The 20,545-nt window shown below is 34.9% G+C and overlaps 1 protein-coding gene across 1 annotated transcript in view; it reads right to left on the bottom strand.

Moving 5' to 3' along the window:
• The window catches only part of PHIP (pleckstrin homology domain interacting protein), a 108,588-nt gene that overhangs the window by 9,852 nt on the left and 78,191 nt on the right, over nucleotides 1-20,545 (bottom strand). Inside the window, exons 24-36 of the mRNA XM_066547397.1 lie at nucleotides 19,632-19,751; nucleotides 15,901-16,008; nucleotides 15,317-15,441; nucleotides 15,038-15,120; nucleotides 11,965-12,076; nucleotides 11,686-11,747; nucleotides 10,004-10,159; nucleotides 7,955-8,075; nucleotides 6,196-6,321; nucleotides 4,122-4,194; nucleotides 3,673-3,723; nucleotides 3,217-3,366; nucleotides 1,597-1,749 (exon numbers count right to left, since the gene is read on the bottom strand). Of these exons, the coding sequence (XP_066403494.1) occupies nucleotides 1,597-1,749; nucleotides 3,217-3,366; nucleotides 3,673-3,723; nucleotides 4,122-4,194; nucleotides 6,196-6,321; nucleotides 7,955-8,075; nucleotides 10,004-10,159; nucleotides 11,686-11,747; nucleotides 11,965-12,076; nucleotides 15,038-15,120; nucleotides 15,317-15,441; nucleotides 15,901-16,008; nucleotides 19,632-19,751 (1,440 nt within the window). The remainder of the gene's footprint in view (nucleotides 1-1,596; nucleotides 1,750-3,216; nucleotides 3,367-3,672; nucleotides 3,724-4,121; nucleotides 4,195-6,195; nucleotides 6,322-7,954; nucleotides 8,076-10,003; nucleotides 10,160-11,685; nucleotides 11,748-11,964; nucleotides 12,077-15,037; nucleotides 15,121-15,316; nucleotides 15,442-15,900; nucleotides 16,009-19,631; nucleotides 19,752-20,545) is intronic.

Here is a 20,545-nt window from a genome sequence, read left to right as displayed (position 1 = left end):
AACAGGTACAATACATGTATTGGAATTATGTAGGTGCACTTTGTTTTTCCTATCTCTAGACTTGGATGATTTACAGTGACTCCCAAATTCAGTGTAGATCACAAGTAATTATTTGAGCACAGTTGCTATTAATTCTGAAACAGAAAAAAAACCCCAAAGTGACCTGTGCTTTGAGGAGACAATGAAACACAGAGACAATATTGAACCATTTTCTACTTAATGACACACCAAACCATCTGAGCGCCAGACTCGGCAGGTTTGACAGATTCTGTTACTGGAGACAGCATGCAAGGGAATGTGTGTCTGATGTGCCAAGCAAAAAAAAAAAAAAAGAAAATCTGATGACTTTAGGATTACTGTTCAAGAAAGCATTAGTGACATCAGTTTATGGTTCAAATAAGTATCAGTGACATCAAGTAAGATGCTAAAAATATAAGTGCATGACACAGTAAAAACATCACATTCAACTACATGTTGCATGCCCTGAAAACACATAGGTTCTAGAATATTAAAACTCTTGACATAAGAACCTTCCACTTCTGAGTAAAACAAAAAAAGACAAATTTATTACTATACCAGTCTGTTTGGATGAAACATGAAAGAAATGAAAATGTCAAAAGAATCTATAAAACCACACAAAGCTAAAGATAATGTCAGGTATGATGAGGTCAAGGAGAGAAAGGAAAACCACAAAAGAATCCAGATCTGCCCCAAAAGCCCTGCCATTTGCTGGAGTTGAAAGAGTAATTCTTTTATGGGTTATGGCAGCCTCAACAGAGAGTGGGCCTGTCTGCTACTGACTGGAGAGTAATCACTGATCCTGCTAGTTACCTACTAAGAAATTTGTGCCCAAGTCTTAAAACAATGAAGTCCTAATGATTAACTTGGTATTTAGAACAGCCAAACATAAAAGCTGTTAATAATTCTGGTCTTAAAACCTAACACACATTAGTAGAAGAAAAGCTACACAGAAGCCTTGAACCCATGTAAATGTGCATCCATGATTTAACTGCTATCAGACACTGCACCTACTACTAGCAGAACATCTCAGTATGAAGAGCTTTGTAAGCTGACACTTTGTGTAAACTGTCTTGTTTCCCAGAAGTCCTAAGAGCTTCATTACAATCCCACTGCACAGTAGTGAACAGCTCAGAATTTCAACATCCTCATCTGTCTATACCTGCATATTTCAGTTTGGAGCACCTTCAAAGTAGAGAGGCTCCCTGGGTATCTCTTTTGAAAATCTGGTTCCTTCCCCAAAATATTGGTTAAATTTCACTATTGTACTCATAATCCTGCTTCTACAGAGCTTTTTTTCTATGTGGTTTTCCATTTAGACCCACCTTCTAATATTTACTTTTGGAACATACATGCAGAACATCAGAACTTTTGATATTTAAAAAGCACATATTCCTTTCTCTTCAAATACAAATCTGTAATAGTTTCTCAGAAATATTCATATTTTAAGATCAAATATAATTAAACTTGTTTTTTAAAAGCAATCAAATTACACTGTCTCTCTGCTTTTTCAGTCCTATATTTTTCAGAGATGAGTGCTCTTTCAAACAACAACAATGGAAAGCAATAAAATCTTACCCTTGATCTTTTACTTGGTGTATAGGCCTTGGAATTGCTGAAAATAAGTCTCACATCTTTACATAACTCCATTGGTGACTCGTAGTTGCCAGCTTCCAGTGTTTCTCTAACAGTAGCAAAGTCCATAGGAGTGTCAATAATATCTCTATAATCCTGTTTGGAAATAGCAAAGCAATTTATTACAGTTTTTCTCCCAAGCCTTAATATATAATTTTCATTAGGATGAGTTTGATAAACCTGTTTAAGCAAAATGTCCTCTTTAAGTATGGAAGACTGCTGAAGATATTTTTCCCCTTTCCACTAATATACAACATAACTCCCTTGCAGACATACTCAGCAGGGTCAAGGTTAGAAGTTAATTGATAGATGATTTAATTCATTTTATAAACCTGTTTACTGAAACACAGAGCTCAGAATTTGGTGTCCTAAGGGTTGCATTACTGACACACTGACATGAAGATAACAGTGATATGAAAGTGTGACTACAAGCCTGCTGGGCGGCTTAGCAGCTCAAACTTAGGACTAAGACTAATACTGTTCTCACACATTAGCTTTAAAATATGAAGTTTGAATACTTGAGCCTGATCAGAGGCTTATTATCCTTTCTGAAACCTGAGCAGTTTCCTAAATGGAGACCCAACAATTTATGAATGTAATGAAGTATCAAAAACTCCACAGGCTTAGGTAGGACCCAAGTCAAGCCAATGACAGAAATTTTTTTTTCCAGACAATGGAAGAAATAGAGACATGTTCATACAAGGAAAAGCTTAAATACCAAATTTAACCAAAAAGTTTTAGTTAATCCATCAGAGCAAACAGAAGCTACAGGAGTGCCTCTGCATGTTAAACAGGCTTGTGACTCCAGGGACCAGTGTGTTTCATGCCTAAGCCTAGCAGAGTGCTCTCTATCAGCTCATTTAAGGATCTCATATATATAGGGCTACTTGTAGTTGGCCACAGCATAAAGTTTAGGTTACATAAAAAATAATGGTACCCAGTGGTTGCAGAAGTGCCAAGACAGATCTACTAGTGATGTTCTGAAAAAGAAGCATTTCTTTTCTCTAAGTGAGACAGTTAATTTTGCCCAACTTAATCACCCTTGAATAATATTTTACAGAATTTAAGATACAGTAGAAGGAAAGCAAGCAAAATCTTTGCTTTATTACTCCAAATTTTTATATAATCTTACTTTTAGTTTTTATACTCCGAAATGAAACCAATGATCCTTGACAACACATCACATGCAGCAACCAAATATAAGCATTTCATATATATGACCATTTTTCAGTCAGGAAAGGAAAGACATCTTAATTGCAAAAGCTGTAATTTACTTTAAAAGCTGTAATCTACTTAATAACATAAGCATCCCTGAATATTAAATATTTTCCAACAAAAGTATCTGAGAGAGCAGAGAAGTATTATTTATTTAGAAATTAGTTGAAAAAAACCAGTAAACGTTATTTAATAAGTGACAATGAAGTGCTGAAAAGAATTCTGTCACTACAGCTGCCTGAAGTTTCAACTGAAAGAACTAAAGAAATGGTCAAAGTTAAAAAAAACAAACCAACCCACTACTTAACAACTGGATTATAACCAGTCATCTTGTTCTAAAATACTCACTGGATACTCAAGAAGATCCACTGGTTGTCGAAATGGCTCAGAGTCTTCACACTGAAAAATGAGATTCAGCAGCTCCTGGCATTGCTTCTTCCATGACTGAATGTCATATGACTGAGCCCTATTACGGAGCCGCCGCTTTGGCTGATGATCCTGAAATGACAATATTGCCTGGTGTATATTAAATAAACTAGCTGCTTTTACAAAATCTAATGGGAGAGTTACCCCACAGGATATAAATGAATTCACAACATGCAGCAGCAGAGACAGAAGTACTTTTACATTGAACAGTTCAGTAGAACTACATATCACAAAGTTCAAAACTTTCAAAATGCTTACATTACACAATACTAGAAATATTCAGTTTTACATTCCATTGTTTACAAATACAATATAAACAAGGCAATTTCAGCAACTGTAGCACTAAAAATATAAATTAAAAAATTTAAAAACATTTACCTTTCTTTTTCTAGTGGAAGTCCCCGGCACATTTGTGTCTTTCTCTTCTTCCTTTGAACAAGATAATGAGTCGCATAAAAAGGTTAAAAAATATAAGCATATATGAGTAGGTGAGTTCTTTTATATTTTAAACTTATAATTTGAGTCTTTACAGTCCTACCACGTCCCTCTGAGAAGAATTTCATATAACACTCAATATTGAGAACCTCTCAGAAATCTAAGCAGCATCTTCCAGCAAACTATTAAAGCTCTCTGCACTAAAGGAAGAGAGGAGGCTGGATTTTCACCCACTTTCCCAGCTGACAAGAAGAAACATTGATTGTACTGACAGAAAAGTACACTCCGCTTCCCAGCAGTGACTGAAAGCAGTACGTTGGTCCTCCACAGGACAGACAGCAGTCTGGTTTCTCCAGTGTATCAATGCCAATGCCCAAGACACAACCACTTACCTCATCAGAGTCTGACAACACTTTCTTCTTCATTGCGTTGTATAATGGAATTATGTCATAGCAGCTCTGGTCTCTGTAAAAAGAAACAGAAGCTAACATTTATTTTCTATCACCTGTGGAAACAACTGTAATTTCCTTAGGAAAAGCAAAATATTTATGAAGCCATCTCCAAATAAATTGAGAATGTGTTTAGTGCTATATGAATACTAAGAGAATTGAAGTAATAAGTCAAGCTAACCATCTGCTCAAAAAGTTGTAAAATATAGATCACTTAAGAGTGTGAATGTTTTAAAATTAAAAATCATAATCCTTTACCATGCATTGGCCAGCATCAGAAAAATCTAATCCTGTACTATATAAAAGGTTTGAGGCTCGCATTTTTTTAAGGAGCATTACGGTAAATTTATTGTACAAAAGTGCAATTTAATAATATAATTTAATTTAGCACTCACAATGTATGACATTTGAAATGCACATATGGAAGGACCAACAGTGTTATTGTGTAAACCTGCATAATGAAATCAGCAAAACACCCTGATCCTCAGTTCTTGATTAACACCTAAAGCTCCTTACAAAGGAAAGCTCAAAGGTGTTCTATTATGTAGCAATACAAACCACTGGAAAGAAAAGTGGTTTGTAACACTTTTACCACTTGTAACTGTAAACACTCAGCAACTCCACATGGAATCAGAATCCCTAATAAAGGCTACTGCTGTTACCACTAGAACAGCTGTGTGTGAGAGAAGGTAAAAAAAGATAAACTAACTGCAACATCCACCGCCCATCTTCAGCTCTTTAAGATACTTGGATGATGTAAGAAACTAAGATGTATATTCTCAGAGGCATCGAGATATTTCATTCTCATTACAACCATGGGCTTTGCTTTCCATTGTCTAGGCCTTCTACCTTACAGTTACAACCATAAAGCCTGGGCTTTACATGAATTGCTAGTTCACTTAAATTAGTATATTAATAGAGTCAAGCTATAGCCCATTATTAAATAAGAATATCCAAGAATATCCACTAATTTAACTAAGCCAATTAAAAACATACACTGTGAAAAACTCTGAGCTACATACACTTTGAAAAACTCTGAGCTGCTTAATTAATCAGAAAAAAAACATGTAGGACAAAGATGTTAAAGAACAAAATTAGTAACAGAAAAGCCCTTTAGATATGTATCTGTTCCTAATGGTATATACTTCACTAAAACTTTTAATGTCTAAAGCAGTTAAGTATTTACATTCTCCAGCAAATATCAGAAATCACAGGCACTAGAGAATTTGAAGATTTATTTATGGACTCAAAGTCCTAGATTTCCAAATACTAAACAGAGTTCTAATGTTTTTTAAGAACACACAAAATAAAGAAGAACTAGATTCAATTTAACACTGACAAATGAAACCACTAAAAATGTCACAATTTTTATTAAACTAATGAAGTATCTTGCTGTGTCTGCAAGGTGGAAACAGCAGCGCTCACTGTGTACGAGCAAACCAAGGCTGTGGGCACAGAAACTTCTTACAAACTTCAGCTCTGTAGATGTGTCAACTGAATGAAAAATCTTAAATATTTGTCATTGAGTTTGTCTATAGATAATAATAGAATGTTTGAAAGACAGCTACAACTTCAGTTGACTACAAAGCCTTTAATTTTTACTTTGCATACATATAAAACATCATTTTCAAACCTATTATAAATTGTAGCCTAGATTTCATATTTATGCTAACATAGCCAGTATTCAACCTCAAAATTAGAACTCCTAACTTACCAATGAATATAGCTGTATCTCCACGAAGATCTGTAACTCCATGAACTCAAACCCGTTTTTATCATTTAGGAGAAAGTCTCTCAAAATAAAATGCCATGCCAATCTATGCCTTTCAATGTATTACAAAACTTGTTTTGCAAACTTATGAATTCTTTGTCAACATAAGCTCTATTCTTTTCTGCCCCAACAGCAGACAACAGTTTTATTTAAAGTGCAGAACTATCTTACTTTAAAATTCTGATCTAAAAAGGCTTTTGCCTTGATAAGAGATAGGAATAACAACAGACCTACTAAGCAACTCACTTTATGAAGTGTAGCAGAAGATCTGTGACAAATTTGGCAGATTTGACAATAGGACTTCCAGGTTCATTAAATGTGCGAGTATTGTGTTCGATGTACCGCACTTCCCACATTAACGAAGAAAGGCGCCTGTATCAAAACAGTTGGCAGGAAAGAAAAGGGAAAAGAAATAAGGACAACTTCTAGCAATATATATGAACTGGGGGAAAAACCTTACAGCCCTCTTCTCATTCACCATTGTTTTCCCTTACATCAGAAAATGTGCACATCGGATATGCTGCCCTGAGTGACCAGCAGCAGGCAGCTTCCTCTGGCTTCCCATTCTTATGTTATATTCTGTGGTAATCTCTACAAATGGCCTAAAGAACATATATTCACTTCAGCTTTTATTTTTCCTTTATGATATATATAACCCATCCTACATAGCCTGTGAACTCGGTTAAGGATTAACAAAATAGTAATAAAAATCTTTTACAGTATACCTTTTTCTGACAGACAACAATCAGATTTCCCCTGATTTAATAACCTAACTATAGAATAGCCACATTATAGAAAATTATGCACAAAAGCAGAATAACTGAAAAAAATAGATCCCTATATAAAAAAGGTAAAATAACAAGATAGTAATGAGTGATGGCATAAAAGTTAGTTTTAAGGTAAACCTCATGAAGAACCACCAAAAATCAAAAGTGATCTGAACAATCCACTAAATATATATATAAATCACTGCAAAGTGCAACAATATGGTTGCTTATTACCTAACTAGGCCTCAGCAATATTACAAACTAAAAAAGCCCATTTATTGAAGGTGTGTTGATTACCAAAAATAACTGCTTTCTCTTTTGACAATAGAAACCAAATCCAGCAAAAAGTTCTCTCTATCTGACAGCAAAGCAGTGCATTATAGAAGAGAAAGTTGGATTACCTCATATGACACAATAAACATTGAATTCAATACTGCAATAGAATGATAAAAACCAGAGGTGCTATTTTGAAAATGAAAAAGCAAATGTACTTTAGAATTCAATCTTCATTTAGCAGGTATAAAGCATTAAAAATGAATTTTGAAATTTGGCCCAAAACAAAATCCTATCCATATTTATTCAAAAGAAACTAAAGCGACACTGATTTTAAAAATAGAAATAGAACAAAACCTCAAGAAAACTGAAGTAATTTAAAGAACTATACTCCTATATAGATATTTACTAAAAAAAAAAGAAAAAAACCCACAGCAATTGAAATCACAGTTTAAGAAAATATCAAAACAGTATCAAAAAGTATAAACTTTTTTGTTGCTGTAGAACAATTCAGAAGTTCAACACCAATAATTCAAGAAGTCCGATTCTGTGTAGCTGTTCAAGTGATACAAAAATATTTTTTAAAGCACATAAGGACAAAAAAAACCCACTTGAGATATTTCTAAGGTCTCTCATATTAAATTTTGAAAATACTTAAACTATTAAGTGGAAACTTTATATCCTTTGGACTAAAAGTTACTTTACTAACCCTGGAATTTGAATCTCACATGGAAAAAGTCATTTACATAATCAGGAATTTGAATGCCATGTCATTCTAAAATACATTTTGGAGATGTTCAATCCTTTGTTGAGTTTTAGGAAACAGAAACGTAGATCAAGGATATTAGATGAAAGGAAATAAAAGCACACACCCGTGCCCACCTCCTAGTTTGTATGACAAGACAAAGAGCTACCAAAAATAAAGCTGCTGGTAGATCACAGCAGAACTGAGAATTAGGTCTAACCTGTAAAATCTGCTTTCCAGTCTTTGCTTAATGGTACTGAGGTCTGTGGGATATGCCACAACAGTGCAATACATTGGGTAAGCCTGAAGATCCACTGGTGCCACAAATGCAGAAGCAATATCTAGATGAAAAAAAAACAAGCAAACCACAAAACCCCTAGTGTTATATACCACAAAGTTCCATAGCAGTTTTGAGATTCACCCCCCTGCAACATAAGCTATTTCTTCATGTTTGAAATGCACAGCAGTTTCCCAAAAATAACAGTAACTAGATATTCCAAATGATTTCTGATATCCTATTTAGAGTGCTTGCTGAGGTTGTGCTGTACATCCCGTTGCTGCAGTAACTGGGTGCCCATTATGTTATGCATGAAGCACCACACTCCCCAAAGGCATAGCCAAGTGCACGTTTGAAATACATGTATTTGAAAAGTAGAAATATTATACACAGATGAAAGCATGCAATTCAATATCATTATTTACAGGCTCATTTCATTTTACTTTATATTGCTACTCTCACATCTTTAAACAAAGCAATACATTAAATTCCTGCCATAAAAACTACAGTGCTATTTCAGCCTCTGTAATATGTGGGTAAAATCCATGCTTAAAGTAAACAGAAACACTCTCTCCTATCCCTACCTAAAAGCAAGGAAGCCTTCCAAAATCAATCCAATATAGTGCTAGAGGACTGCTGAGCAATTTAAGTCTGTGCTCCTTAACAACCTTGCTTTTTCCCTCCTGTACTTAGAATCATCATGAGGGCTTAGACACATCATTCTAACATCTTGTATCTCAAGGAAAAAATACTGCAATACAAAACCATAAAATCATCTTTAAAAGTATCAAAAGTTTTTAAAAACAGAAAATATGCTGCTGCTAAAAAGATTTCTCTTCTTCTTAAAGCTGTTTACTTTTTTGAATGTTCTAGCAACTGCTACTTTGTACCAATATGCACCACACCTGCTGTAGCTGAATCCCAAACTGAGTGCTCTACCATACGCCATAATGCAATATATAAAATGATTACTCTTAGATGGCACAGCAAAAACAACTCATATTTCATTTCCTCAGAGTTTTAGGGTTTTTCAACAGAAATCTCTAATTTGTCCTACTACACTAGGACAAATTAGATAACTCCTTTGTTTAGGAAGCAAAAGGAGGCTTCTTATGCAGTATGTCATCAAAGAAACCATATGGAATATACAGGTAATCAGAATTATTTCAAGAGTTGAGAGGTTTTTGGCTTTTTTTGAAACATAAATCTTACTTTGCATTAAGTGCTTCAAAAATCAGCTAAATAAAGTTTTTGTGACTTTTATATTTAATGCATGACCACGGTTAGCCCAAAACCTACGACTGCTGATTGAACATCTTTTGATCCCCATAAAGACATACAGAAGACTTATAATTCAGCCTGTATTTACTGATGGATCTCCATCCAGACATTCATCTGTGATCAGGTAAATTTTGCAGCAATGTGTTAAACATTTTAACAATTACTTTTTCAGAAGCTGCCTGTAAAGAAAAATTGCTCTGCAACTAAATAGCAAGTAGCTTTCCTAAGGTAAATAAATTACTTTGCCCTCAACATTTTATGTAATTAAAGAAATGTGGGGAAGAAATCAGGAATTAGCAGAGGGAAAATCCACACATAGATATTCATTATCTAAGTAAATCTATGCTTTTTTCCTCCTCCCCCATCTGTCCATAATGTAGTTAATATTCACTTAATCATAAAGGCTTTAATTTTAACCCCAACATGAGATTCTGGTAGCTAAAGTTAAAAAATCAAGTAACTTGCTTTTAACATATAAAACCCAAACCCCTAGCATATGTCAAATTATCTACCAAAAAGCAACGGTTACCTTGGGAAACAGAAAAAAAAGGTTTCATAAATACTCACTATAAAAAAAAAATACTTCAAAATGTTCAATGAGAAAGTTTTGTTGTGTATTTTCTCACATTCATTTTGGTAATTTCAGAAGTGCTCATGATCTTAGTCTGAAAAACATCAACTACAAACATACCCATATTATTCAGAATTTACCTAGAGTCATAAGCTGGTTTATCCCTGCAATAATTCTGTCACACTCCTCATCTCGGGCCCTGGAACCCCACTCTCCATCCAAAGGTTTGTAGAGCAGCGTTCTACGTTCATCGTCAGTTAAAGGAACACTAGTTCCCAGTTCTTCTGGAAACACAGCTGGAACGGAATATGAAAATTAAATCAAGCATAAATGTTTGTATCTTGTGTAATACATATACTTGTAAATCCAAGATACCATGAAATCATTTTTATAAATGCATAGCCCTTGATTTGCTCAAAGACATTTTGGATATATCCAGTATCCTTTCTGTATATTATTCTGTGTTACATTTAAATCCTTACAATGCAGTTTGGTGTAGAGGTCCTCCCTGAAGATTTATCCTCTTCCAAATACTAATTGTAAAATTCATTTTAGAACCAAGTAAGACACTCATTTATCACAGTTAAAACTTGTGTTTTGGTTTTGGAGTTATTCTGTGTTTAAAAGCCAATATTTTAGGTAATAAGTTATTTTGGTAAGGAATGGTGGATGATTTCCAGATAGTTTAAAGATAGCTTTGACATTGCTGCTAAAACATTCTCCAGGTAGTGGTTCTACATTGCCACAGTTTTGAGGTCAAATGCTAAAATGACAGCTCCTGGGTATGCAAATTAATAGTCTTATCGCCTTAGCATCCTTGAGGACCTACCAGTTTTGACAATTTATACTGTAACAGCAGATTTTTAAAGTATGATGTTAAGCAGTCCTCTTAACAATTTTTAAAAAAAGTTGATATTTGTGAATATAGCAAAAAAATCAAATTCAGGTTTAGTTATCTTAATCAGTATTATCTGAAAATTAATTTTCCTTTCTTAAGACAATAGGAATTGACCTCTACTAAAAAGTAAACAGGGGCAGTCTATTTTAATTATCTATTTTAATCACGTTATCACTCTAACACCTGTCTTTTACTTATGATAAAGAGGTACCCATTAAAAGAAGGATTGAACCAAAATAAAAAGTTGAAATGAACACAAATACAATTAAAACAATTAAGAATTATTTATGCTTACTTTCGAGAGACAACATTATCAAATGTTCCATGGAAAACACAAGGAAAAAATGCGGATTCTACTTTGCTTTTTAACAAGAGTTCTATGAAGTATTAGAAAAACCCAAGCAACCAACCAACAAACTGTGAACATGTGAATAGTGCCCATGCTATGCTGCCCACCATGCAGCCTGTGTATTTGCTACATGTGCTGGGTCAGAGGGAGAGGAAAATGCTGCTATTACCAAACTCTCTCACAGGCACAGGTTGCATCTGCAATGCACTGAATGTCTGCAGAAATGCTGGCATATCTTAAAGCAGCAGTTTCCTCAAGCTGACCTAGAGCATGGGTTATCTTCCTAATTGTACAAAGAGTTAAGTTTAACGGTACATTATGTATAGCAATTTTTGTATTATTTCTATTTTCAACATCACTCAGTTTATCTAGCATTGCTGGTTTTTCCCACTTCTTTTATCTTGATTCTCTTTTAGGTTAATAACTGATTTAAAGATATTCTTTAAATGCAACTGCTTTGTGGGCCTTCTTCCCCCTCCCCCCAAAAAACAGGATTGTTTATGTAAAACCATATAACATATTTTTTCTTCTTAAAATACACTTGCAAAGCAAATTATATTAATAATGTAACATACCATTACTTGGTATCAGCTCCATGTCCCAAGGGCTCATCTTCTCAGTATCACCATTGTCCCAGCTTAAAAATAACCACACTTAAATTATCCACTAATATTGCTTCAACAATGTAATTATTTAATGTTTGTAACAAAACTTTAATTTATACACCACAGAATATTATAATAAACTGGTACAGTGAAATGCATGACTGAATTTAATGAAAGTAAGTTTCTCAGTCAGTACTTCAAATGAAGGAACTAATTAACATAAAAAAGATTGAAGATAAATTTGCTAACCAGACATTGTAGCACTGAAATAAGCTATCAGGATAATCAGGCTGAAGAGGTTCCTGGCTTTCAATTGTTCCAAACCACCAAGCATCATCTATCACTGACCTGAAACGATCACCTAGGTAAGAACAAAAAATAATTTCATCAATATAAGGCATGTACCCTCCCAGAAAAGCAGGTGTAGATATATCTGGCTTGATCCTGAATACAGAAATCCTTCTGAACATTTACAGCCTCAGCAGGCAAGCATGAGTCAATGCTCTGTTAAAAACTAACAAAACTATTACATTCTTTTTGAAGATTGTTTTTTAACCAAAATAAAAGTTAATATGGCATTTTAGAAAAATAATGATTTGCAAATCTACCTACATATTCTTTACTCATATAAAAGGTAAGACATTTCAATGCTTTGAGACTCCTTTAAAGCTCAAATCTACTTGCATTAAATGCTACATGCTACCTTAAAATAACCGAACACTGTGACACTTCTGTATGGGGAATATTTTATAAGCTGCTGAGCTCGTCCTCCTTAGTTTCTGAAGTGCTTTTTCAGCAATGCAAATGTAACTCAAGAGGTTCATTCTCTTTACTATGCAGGCAATCTGACTGATAATAGAATAAAATTTATTAAAGCTTGCTCAAAAGGTTAGCAAAGTAATTTACTGTGACTTGCAACGGCTTTACTACCACAAAAAATTCACGCAGCTGAGAAAAAAGGTCAGAAGCATTATTAAAAAAAATTACACATGAGAATGCATGTATTACACACCATCATAAAGGCTAACATTTTCTATAACACATGCCACAAAATTAAGAAACAATTTTAGTGTAGTATTCTGTTCAATATAAGAAAAAATGTAATTTAAGCTTGAGATTCCAAGAACTACACATTTTTAGGTGGGATTTGAATATATACACACTCTCAGCTGCTGCAGTATTTGTTCCATTTCTATACATCCACCCTCTGCCCAAATGCTTGCTGAAGTTGTCTGAAATAATAGGAAGTAAATCTATTCTCAAAAATGGTCTGCTTTCTTTACTACATTTAAAAAAAATTTGAATGTAATGGATAACTAGTAATTCAGGACAATTATAAAGCTTCTATTAATAATCCTAATTGTGCTGAATAGAACCAAGTAAACCAGAAATATGTGAAATGCAAGATCAAAAATGTAAATAAGGGCTGATGTTTTATTTTGAAAGAATAATTTATCTTCTGAAGAGCTATAAAATTAGTTTTCCAATACAGCCTTCCCTAGTGATCAGTTTTACAAAGAAACATCCATAGGTACAACTAAGAGTGAGTTCACTGAGCTGAACATAAAGCAGATCAAAACCACTTAAAGAGGCATATATTGGCAGCTGCTTCTAAGTTCTCAAGAGCCACAGCATTCCTACAGACAGAATGCTAAAGCAGAAAACATGAGTGAAAGAACCATCTCCTGAATCTCTGCTTTCCCCATGTCCTATGTGCTACCTCATCTATACAGAAAGCAGTCAAAAATCCTTTAGAAGAAGGTGGCTCTAGTGCAATTTTCCAGAACTGAGTATCCCTGCATAATGCTCACTTGAGGATAACAAAAAATGTATGTGCAACTCACAGTGGCTGCTATGTAAGAGACAGGCATGCACACCTGCCTAAGACACGCAGCAGGAAGCTGCAGGAATGCTACTGGGATAGCTTTTAGCCCAAGTATTAAACCTGAAGTTTAACTATAGTAAGATAAAAATATGCAGTAAATAGAATCTGAATGCAAATAAGAACCTGTAATTTCAAATTTTGTTTGTTCCTTCTAAAAAGATTAATACAGTCATTTGCATTGGAAGCTTGATAAAAGGTCCTGGTACTTCCAATACTTTCTGTGTAGCTTGGATTTATTCCAGACTGGAAATTTCTTGAAATACAGCATCAGCTCAGGAAGCCTGGCTAGGCTGTTCACAAACAAACTATGGCAATCATTCTGCTGCTGCTGCAATGATTTTGTGCAAAAACATGGCATGGCAGAGGAGGACAAGACCGCAGATCCATAACCATAAGGAAACAGCAAAGCTTAGTGACCTATTAGTAGATCTTCATCAACCTTGTCACTTATGAGAGCTTTAAACTGAAATGATCTTGGAGAGGAAATCAAGGTTTACATTTCTTATTGGATCACAAGCGTAGGGTCTTTACCAAATTCCCTGAAGAACTGAAGATGAGCTGTCTTTTCAGACAACATAGTGTAAAGTATGAGATGATATGGAACTTATTCCTATGGCATCATGTAATTTATACATGTAAAGTAGCCAACCTAAGGATACTGCAGAGGCATACAACCTAAGGATATCAAAGGACAGGAGATTAATTCATTCCACAGCTGAAAGTTGATCTTTGTCATCATATGGAAAAGATGACTTGGAAATAGATCTGACTGGAGGACCTACCAGTCATGGGCATTGTTCCAATATCCAGTACTCCGAAATAACTGGGCACAGGCAAAGTAAAAAGAATCCAAGTCATTCCCTCATCACTTGGCAGCAAATTATAACTATATACGCTTCAGTGAAGCTAAACCATAGGGTTTAGAAAAGAATTCAAAAAGTATAAGATGGAAAGAGCATTCTTTTTGTACAATCTAGACATCAATTTGCAATTTATGAAAAAGTATTCCCATGTTTTCAGCAGAAATTTCAGAAATTGATAAAAAATAATCCTAGTAGCAATGCAGTTGTAGGAGGGCCTCCAATTAAAAAAAAAAAAAGATACAAACAATATATAGGCTACAAGAAGTTTTCAGCTAGTAACAAACACCACATTCCTAAAACCTATCCCTAACTATTCTCTCTGCAAATATACAACTGAAATTTTCTCTGCACTTTCTTTTAAAGATCACCTGCAATATTTAGCTTGCTTGCTGCCACTTTGGTCAAGGACTACATAGAACTCTCCAGCTAACTATGGGCAGAGTTTACTCTCTGACTTCAGTATAGTATTAGGATTTCTTTACCATAATCTACTTTTAATAAAGCTATCATGAAAATAGGTAGACACTTAGGAAAACAAACCAAACCACAGCACACAACTTTCCCCACAACTCACCTATATTCCATCGCCTATGCTTTGCATCATCAAATTGTTGCCTCAAAACTAGGAAATCTATGACATCTGGCATATCATGGTACCTAATTACAACAGAACACACAACTATTAAGCAATAAACCAGCAAAAGCATAAACCACATAAAATTAACACTTCAAAATCAACACTCGAAAAGCACAAGGCAATATTAATGTAATCATTCCACTTTCAACCTCAACACCCCCTGGTCATCCCCATCCAAGAAAACCCCCAATTTGCATACAGTATTGCTTTCCTTACTTCATGGTGAAGGCTCCTCCAGTCAGTTTACCCGTATCAGGGTCAAGAAAAGCTAGTTTAAGACAGCAGAGAGTAGGCAATCCCACTTCATACTTAATCCCAACTATTTTCATCAGCTCTTGCTCCTAGAATAAATAAAATACTATGTACCACCACTGAAGTTAATTGAAATAGCTTTCTGAAACATGAAAACATGGGTATATTGAATGCACTATATTTCTGCCAGATCATGTCAAAATCAAGAATCTGAAATTTAGTCTTCCACAACGAGCTATATTTCACAATGCAATATGCTTGAAACATATTTTGCTATGAAGTATAACCATCTTATCTGCTCAAGGTGATACAAAAAGTAGTAAAGTTCAAGGTCTGATTTCATTTGACTATAAGTCAAATTTTCCCCCTTATCTTACAATATTAAGAGCACTAGATTTACTTGTATCAGGGACTTACTTCCAGTTAGGTTTGTTTGCATGTTTGTGGTTTTTGTTGGTTTTTTGGGTTTGTTTGTTTGTTTGTTTTGGGGGAATTTGTTTGCTTTTTTTAATATTAAGTTAGAAACAAAAAAGAAAAAAAAGTCATACCCGCAATTCCATTTTATGCCATGGTTGTTTCTTGGGATTAATATTATAAATTTTGTTCTTCTTGGCCATTACAACATATGCTTCATGACCTTGTCGGAAATAGTAAACCTAAAAGTGAAATGTGACAGTTATCCTACAAAGACTCTGTGGAGCTGAAATGCTAAAAAGTCACTGTCATACAATGTGTGTACTTTCTATTTCATCAACTTTTCAGTCTGTTTTCCTGCCAAAGTCAGGGGTTCTCAAAATTTAAGTGGAGGAAAACTTAAACTTAAAAAGAATTATTATATAAAATTATAGAAACATTTACAAAAAAAAGAGCAGAAAACACTTAGAACATTATTTTTTGTATGGACAAAATACCCTATATTACACATGAATGAGGCTAACAAAATCACTAACAAAACCATCCATTTATCATTGTACCATAGAGCAATTAAATGACAGCAACAATTAATCTACCTGGTTAGACATCACTGCAGGACAGCCCTAAGTTAACTATCAAGTATCACTAAACTCACTATCTAGCCTATCTTTTTCGAACAAGAAATATATTCTAGAAGGAAAAGTCTGTTATTGTTCTGGTAAGATTTTGGTGTTTGCTTCCACATCACTCAAAAAATAGCCTAACAAATGCCTGAAAACTAAAATAGACATTTCCAATGCTTATTAATTTTTTTAATCCTTCTAGTATATATTTCCATGGTTCAGACATCCAGAGTCTAACCCAGTTCTGCTTTGATCTTGTTGTATATATCATACCACATGGATTAATGCTTTTATAATAAGCCATCACTGTAATGAGTTAGTAAGCTGAAACCCATTAACATGTATTCAAGGAATGTATTTGAAATGCGAAACAGAGGCTCCACAAACTAGTCAGAACAAAGATCTGATAAGTGGCTGTATTCTTGGTTCAATTTATGCCAAATAAAAGATGCTCTTTAAATGTCCCAGCATGGGATTTCCATCTAATTGCAGAAAGGAAAGATAGCTTTAATGTAAAGATCCAATACAACAAGAAAAAGCAGGGCAGAAATCACTCTAAGTTTTAAAATACACAAATAAAGACACTAATATTTGTATTCCTACCTACTTGTCAAAACACTTGTATCATAAAACATTATAAAGAAGTCTTTGCCAGGTTTCTACATTAACGAGTACTGAACTCTTAGTGTCGTGTCAATTTTCTTTTTTTAAATGAAGAACTCAGCATCACTTTTTTTTTAAATGAAGAACTCAGCATCACTTTTTTTTTTAAATCCCTGGTTTCAGAGTATTCAATATGCATAATATCCTCATAGGGACAAAACATACAGCAGCTACAAAAGGCATGAAAGCAGTGAGAATCTCCTAGGCACTGTCAGAATCTATCTGTCAGGAAAAGGAACAGAGGCTACTGAGACACATCTGAAGGCAAATTTACATTACACTCTCAACATTGTGATGATTGTTTCCCATACATTCCAGTGAATCAAAACAAAAAAAGGGCACAGGCTACAAACAATCTCTGCTACACTCAGTGTTTCTGCTAAACCAGTACATAAATTCAACCCAATGTTTACAGAAGTGAAATATTCTTTATTTTGCAAATGACTCTAAGCATTGCATCTTCTGGCAGAAGAACAAACTGCAAAGATATTTGTGAAACGAAAAAGAAATTCATATTTTTCCCAGGAAATAATATTTTTATGTTTCGTGAATTCCTGCTTCTGCATGTTTGTTGTAGTACCTAGGCAAAACTGGTTTTTATTGTGTTAAGGGCAGAACACTCCAACAAACATGCCTGGTATTTGGGTATTCAGACAGTGAAGTTGCAAGCCCATCTCTCTGGTGTGTTTCCACTGTTCCTCAAGTCACAGGGCAGAGATCTGTAAACAGCACTATTCAGAAAGGGAAATGGAATGGTATGTGCTATTCTTATACCCTAAGTGTAACTAAATATAGCACTAGTGGTTTTTTCTTACTTGTTTGTACAGCTTGAGAACAAATTTTAAATATCCCCCCCCCCCCCCAAATCTTATAAAACATACCTACCATCCAACAAAGTGTTGGAAGGCCACACAATATCTCTTCTCATAATATTCCTCTAATTAAACCAACCCTTTATTTCTGTGAATGTCAAAAGTAACTTTCTAGATGAATACTTTCTTTTCACATATTAAGCAAATCCGGGGAAGGCAAGTATCAGAGAGGAATTTCAGACAGAGCAGCTGGATTACAAACCTACTCTCAATTGGTGCAATTATTCCTACTTTCTAGGCACAGGACACAAAACCTCCTGTTTTCCCACATAAAGCATTTTCAGCAAAAGGATGTACCCTACTTAGATATTCCTAGTACACACTGTACGTGGTATTCAGCAGGTGCCAAGTCAAACACAACTGTTTATCTTACTAAACCAATATGATGTTAAAGTCTCCTGAGCAATATGGTACTGATAAATCCTTGGCTGCTTCACTGTATCCAGATGGTATCAGGCACCAAATATATTTATTTGGACTTGATCTTTTGAACAGCAGAGTCTCCAAAACATGCTTCCTGGAGGGTATCAATCCATAAGCATTCTCTCTAGCTGCAACTCTCAACTTGAAATGCTCCTTCCCTCCCTCACTAGACTTTGCTGATGTAATTTTTGCATAACTGTGCTATGAACTGATCAGTAAAGTGATCCAGTAAAAACAAAACTGCTTGCACACGCAACCTCTGCTCCTGATTCTGTCTCTGAGATTGTGCCCACAAAAAGCTTCAGCTTGGGAACAAAGTTAATCAATTTGGCCACCATGTCAAATAATTCTCCAACAGCATTCTAAAAGTGTGAGCTATACAACAACTCTGTTTAGTAACTCAGAAAACATGCTGCTCCCCAAATAGACAACGTACACTGCCCATTACAGCATAAGCCAGCTATTTCCTCTTATTTTAACCTGAGGGGGTTTTAAGAAACATGTACAGACTCTGGCTTTCAAGATTGCATTCTACCTAATACTACTTATTCAGAGAATGCACTGTAATGTTCACCTGCTACATATTCCAAAACAGAAACAGGTGGGTATACTTTTGCTACTGCATTTTGAGACATCTGGGTCATGTTTACAAAGTATTTACAGTCTGGTTTGTATAAAATACATATATACAAAACTTTTTTCGTGGTTTTCCATTGTAAGAGATGAGCAGAAGTTTTTTATATCAGGAACACAAATGATAAGGACAATATCAGTATTTTTCTTCAAAATAAATGATTTTTTTTTTAAATGACATCAAAACAATCAAACCAAGCAAAAAACCCCACAACCTTCCCCAGGAGGCTTGATTCCTGGGGTTTTTTTTCCAAGTCCCAAACTGAAGTATGTTTTCCAGACTTAATTTCATATCTGATTTCTTACCTGTTTTTCAGGATCCTAAATGCTCTACAATTAAGGAATACTTTCACAACATAGAGCACCTCGCACAGCTTTTCTACAGGTGTCATAAGGAAATCCACACACTGAATAGCATACAAGAAGGAACACTATTGCAACAGCAGGGAATAATAATATAAAGTAACACTATGCAGAATATTTTCGAAGTACAAAGAAGCAAAAGCAATTTTAGCCAGATCAAAGAATGTTTTTAAGAAAATCCAAAATATTTTGATTAAAAAGTCTCTGGGGGAAAAATGCACAGATGAAAATACAAAAGGCAAAAACAAACTGAAAGAAGCAAGGACACAGAGGCAAAAACTACAATACCTCATCTCCCATCTGTGGGACAAATGGGCACCGCCGAGGAACAGTGTCTGTAATCCATGCTGAAGGCAGCCATTCTTCCAGTGTCAAACCATTTTCTGCCAGAACTCCTACAGCCAGCCTCTGAAAAAAACATAGAGGATTTGTACAAAATTATTGTTACTGTGAGGATTAATCTTAACTGCCTTTTGAGATTTTTTGGGGGGTGTGTGGGGGTGAACTTTAACAAAAACTGAAATTAGTAACAGTCCAGTAATTATGTCTCATGCCCAAAAGGATACAATGGAAACATGTCATTCTCTTGAACCAAATTCACATGGTTGCGTTGGCCAAAAAGGCACTAAAATTATACAGCTGCCTCCAATTAAGGAACCTTGCACAAAACAAGGAGGAAGATTTATGAGGTAAATCATGTGAAAATTACCTGGATTGGGCACATCCACATTTACTATATTTACTATAAAGTGCTATGGAACTACATTTTCAGAATGCATTTCTACATCACATACTTGTAAGCAATGACACTCAAGGGAGTTGCTCATCCTAGGTGCACACTGCTTTCTGTACCCAATAAGTCAGATAAAGCAGGGGTTTGTACAGCCATTCAGGCAAGGCTGCTTTGAAATTCCTAACAGGATCTTGTGAGTGTGTACAGAAAGCAACCCTGGATGTCTGTACAGAAATCCACTTCATACAGCCACTGCTGGAGGACTGCATCTCCAGACTGCAAGTAGGATATGCCACGTGTAATTCCATTATATCAATTCAAATGTGGTTTCACATGACAAAGGGCACTGTGATGATTGCACCAGTGAGTATCACAGGAAAAAGCATACATATTGTAAAAAACAAAAGCCCACAAAAAAAAAAAATAGAACATCTCTACTGTAATGAGTCAATAACATAGAAGCACTTTG

The sequence above is a fragment of the Molothrus aeneus genome, chromosome 3 (genome assembly GCF_037042795.1).
Source record: "Molothrus aeneus isolate 106 chromosome 3, BPBGC_Maene_1.0, whole genome shotgun sequence".
Lineage (NCBI taxonomy): Eukaryota > Metazoa > Chordata > Aves > Passeriformes > Icteridae > Molothrus > Molothrus aeneus.
Note: the sequence above shows the minus strand (reverse complement) of the source record. Positions and strands in the feature narration are given on the sequence as shown.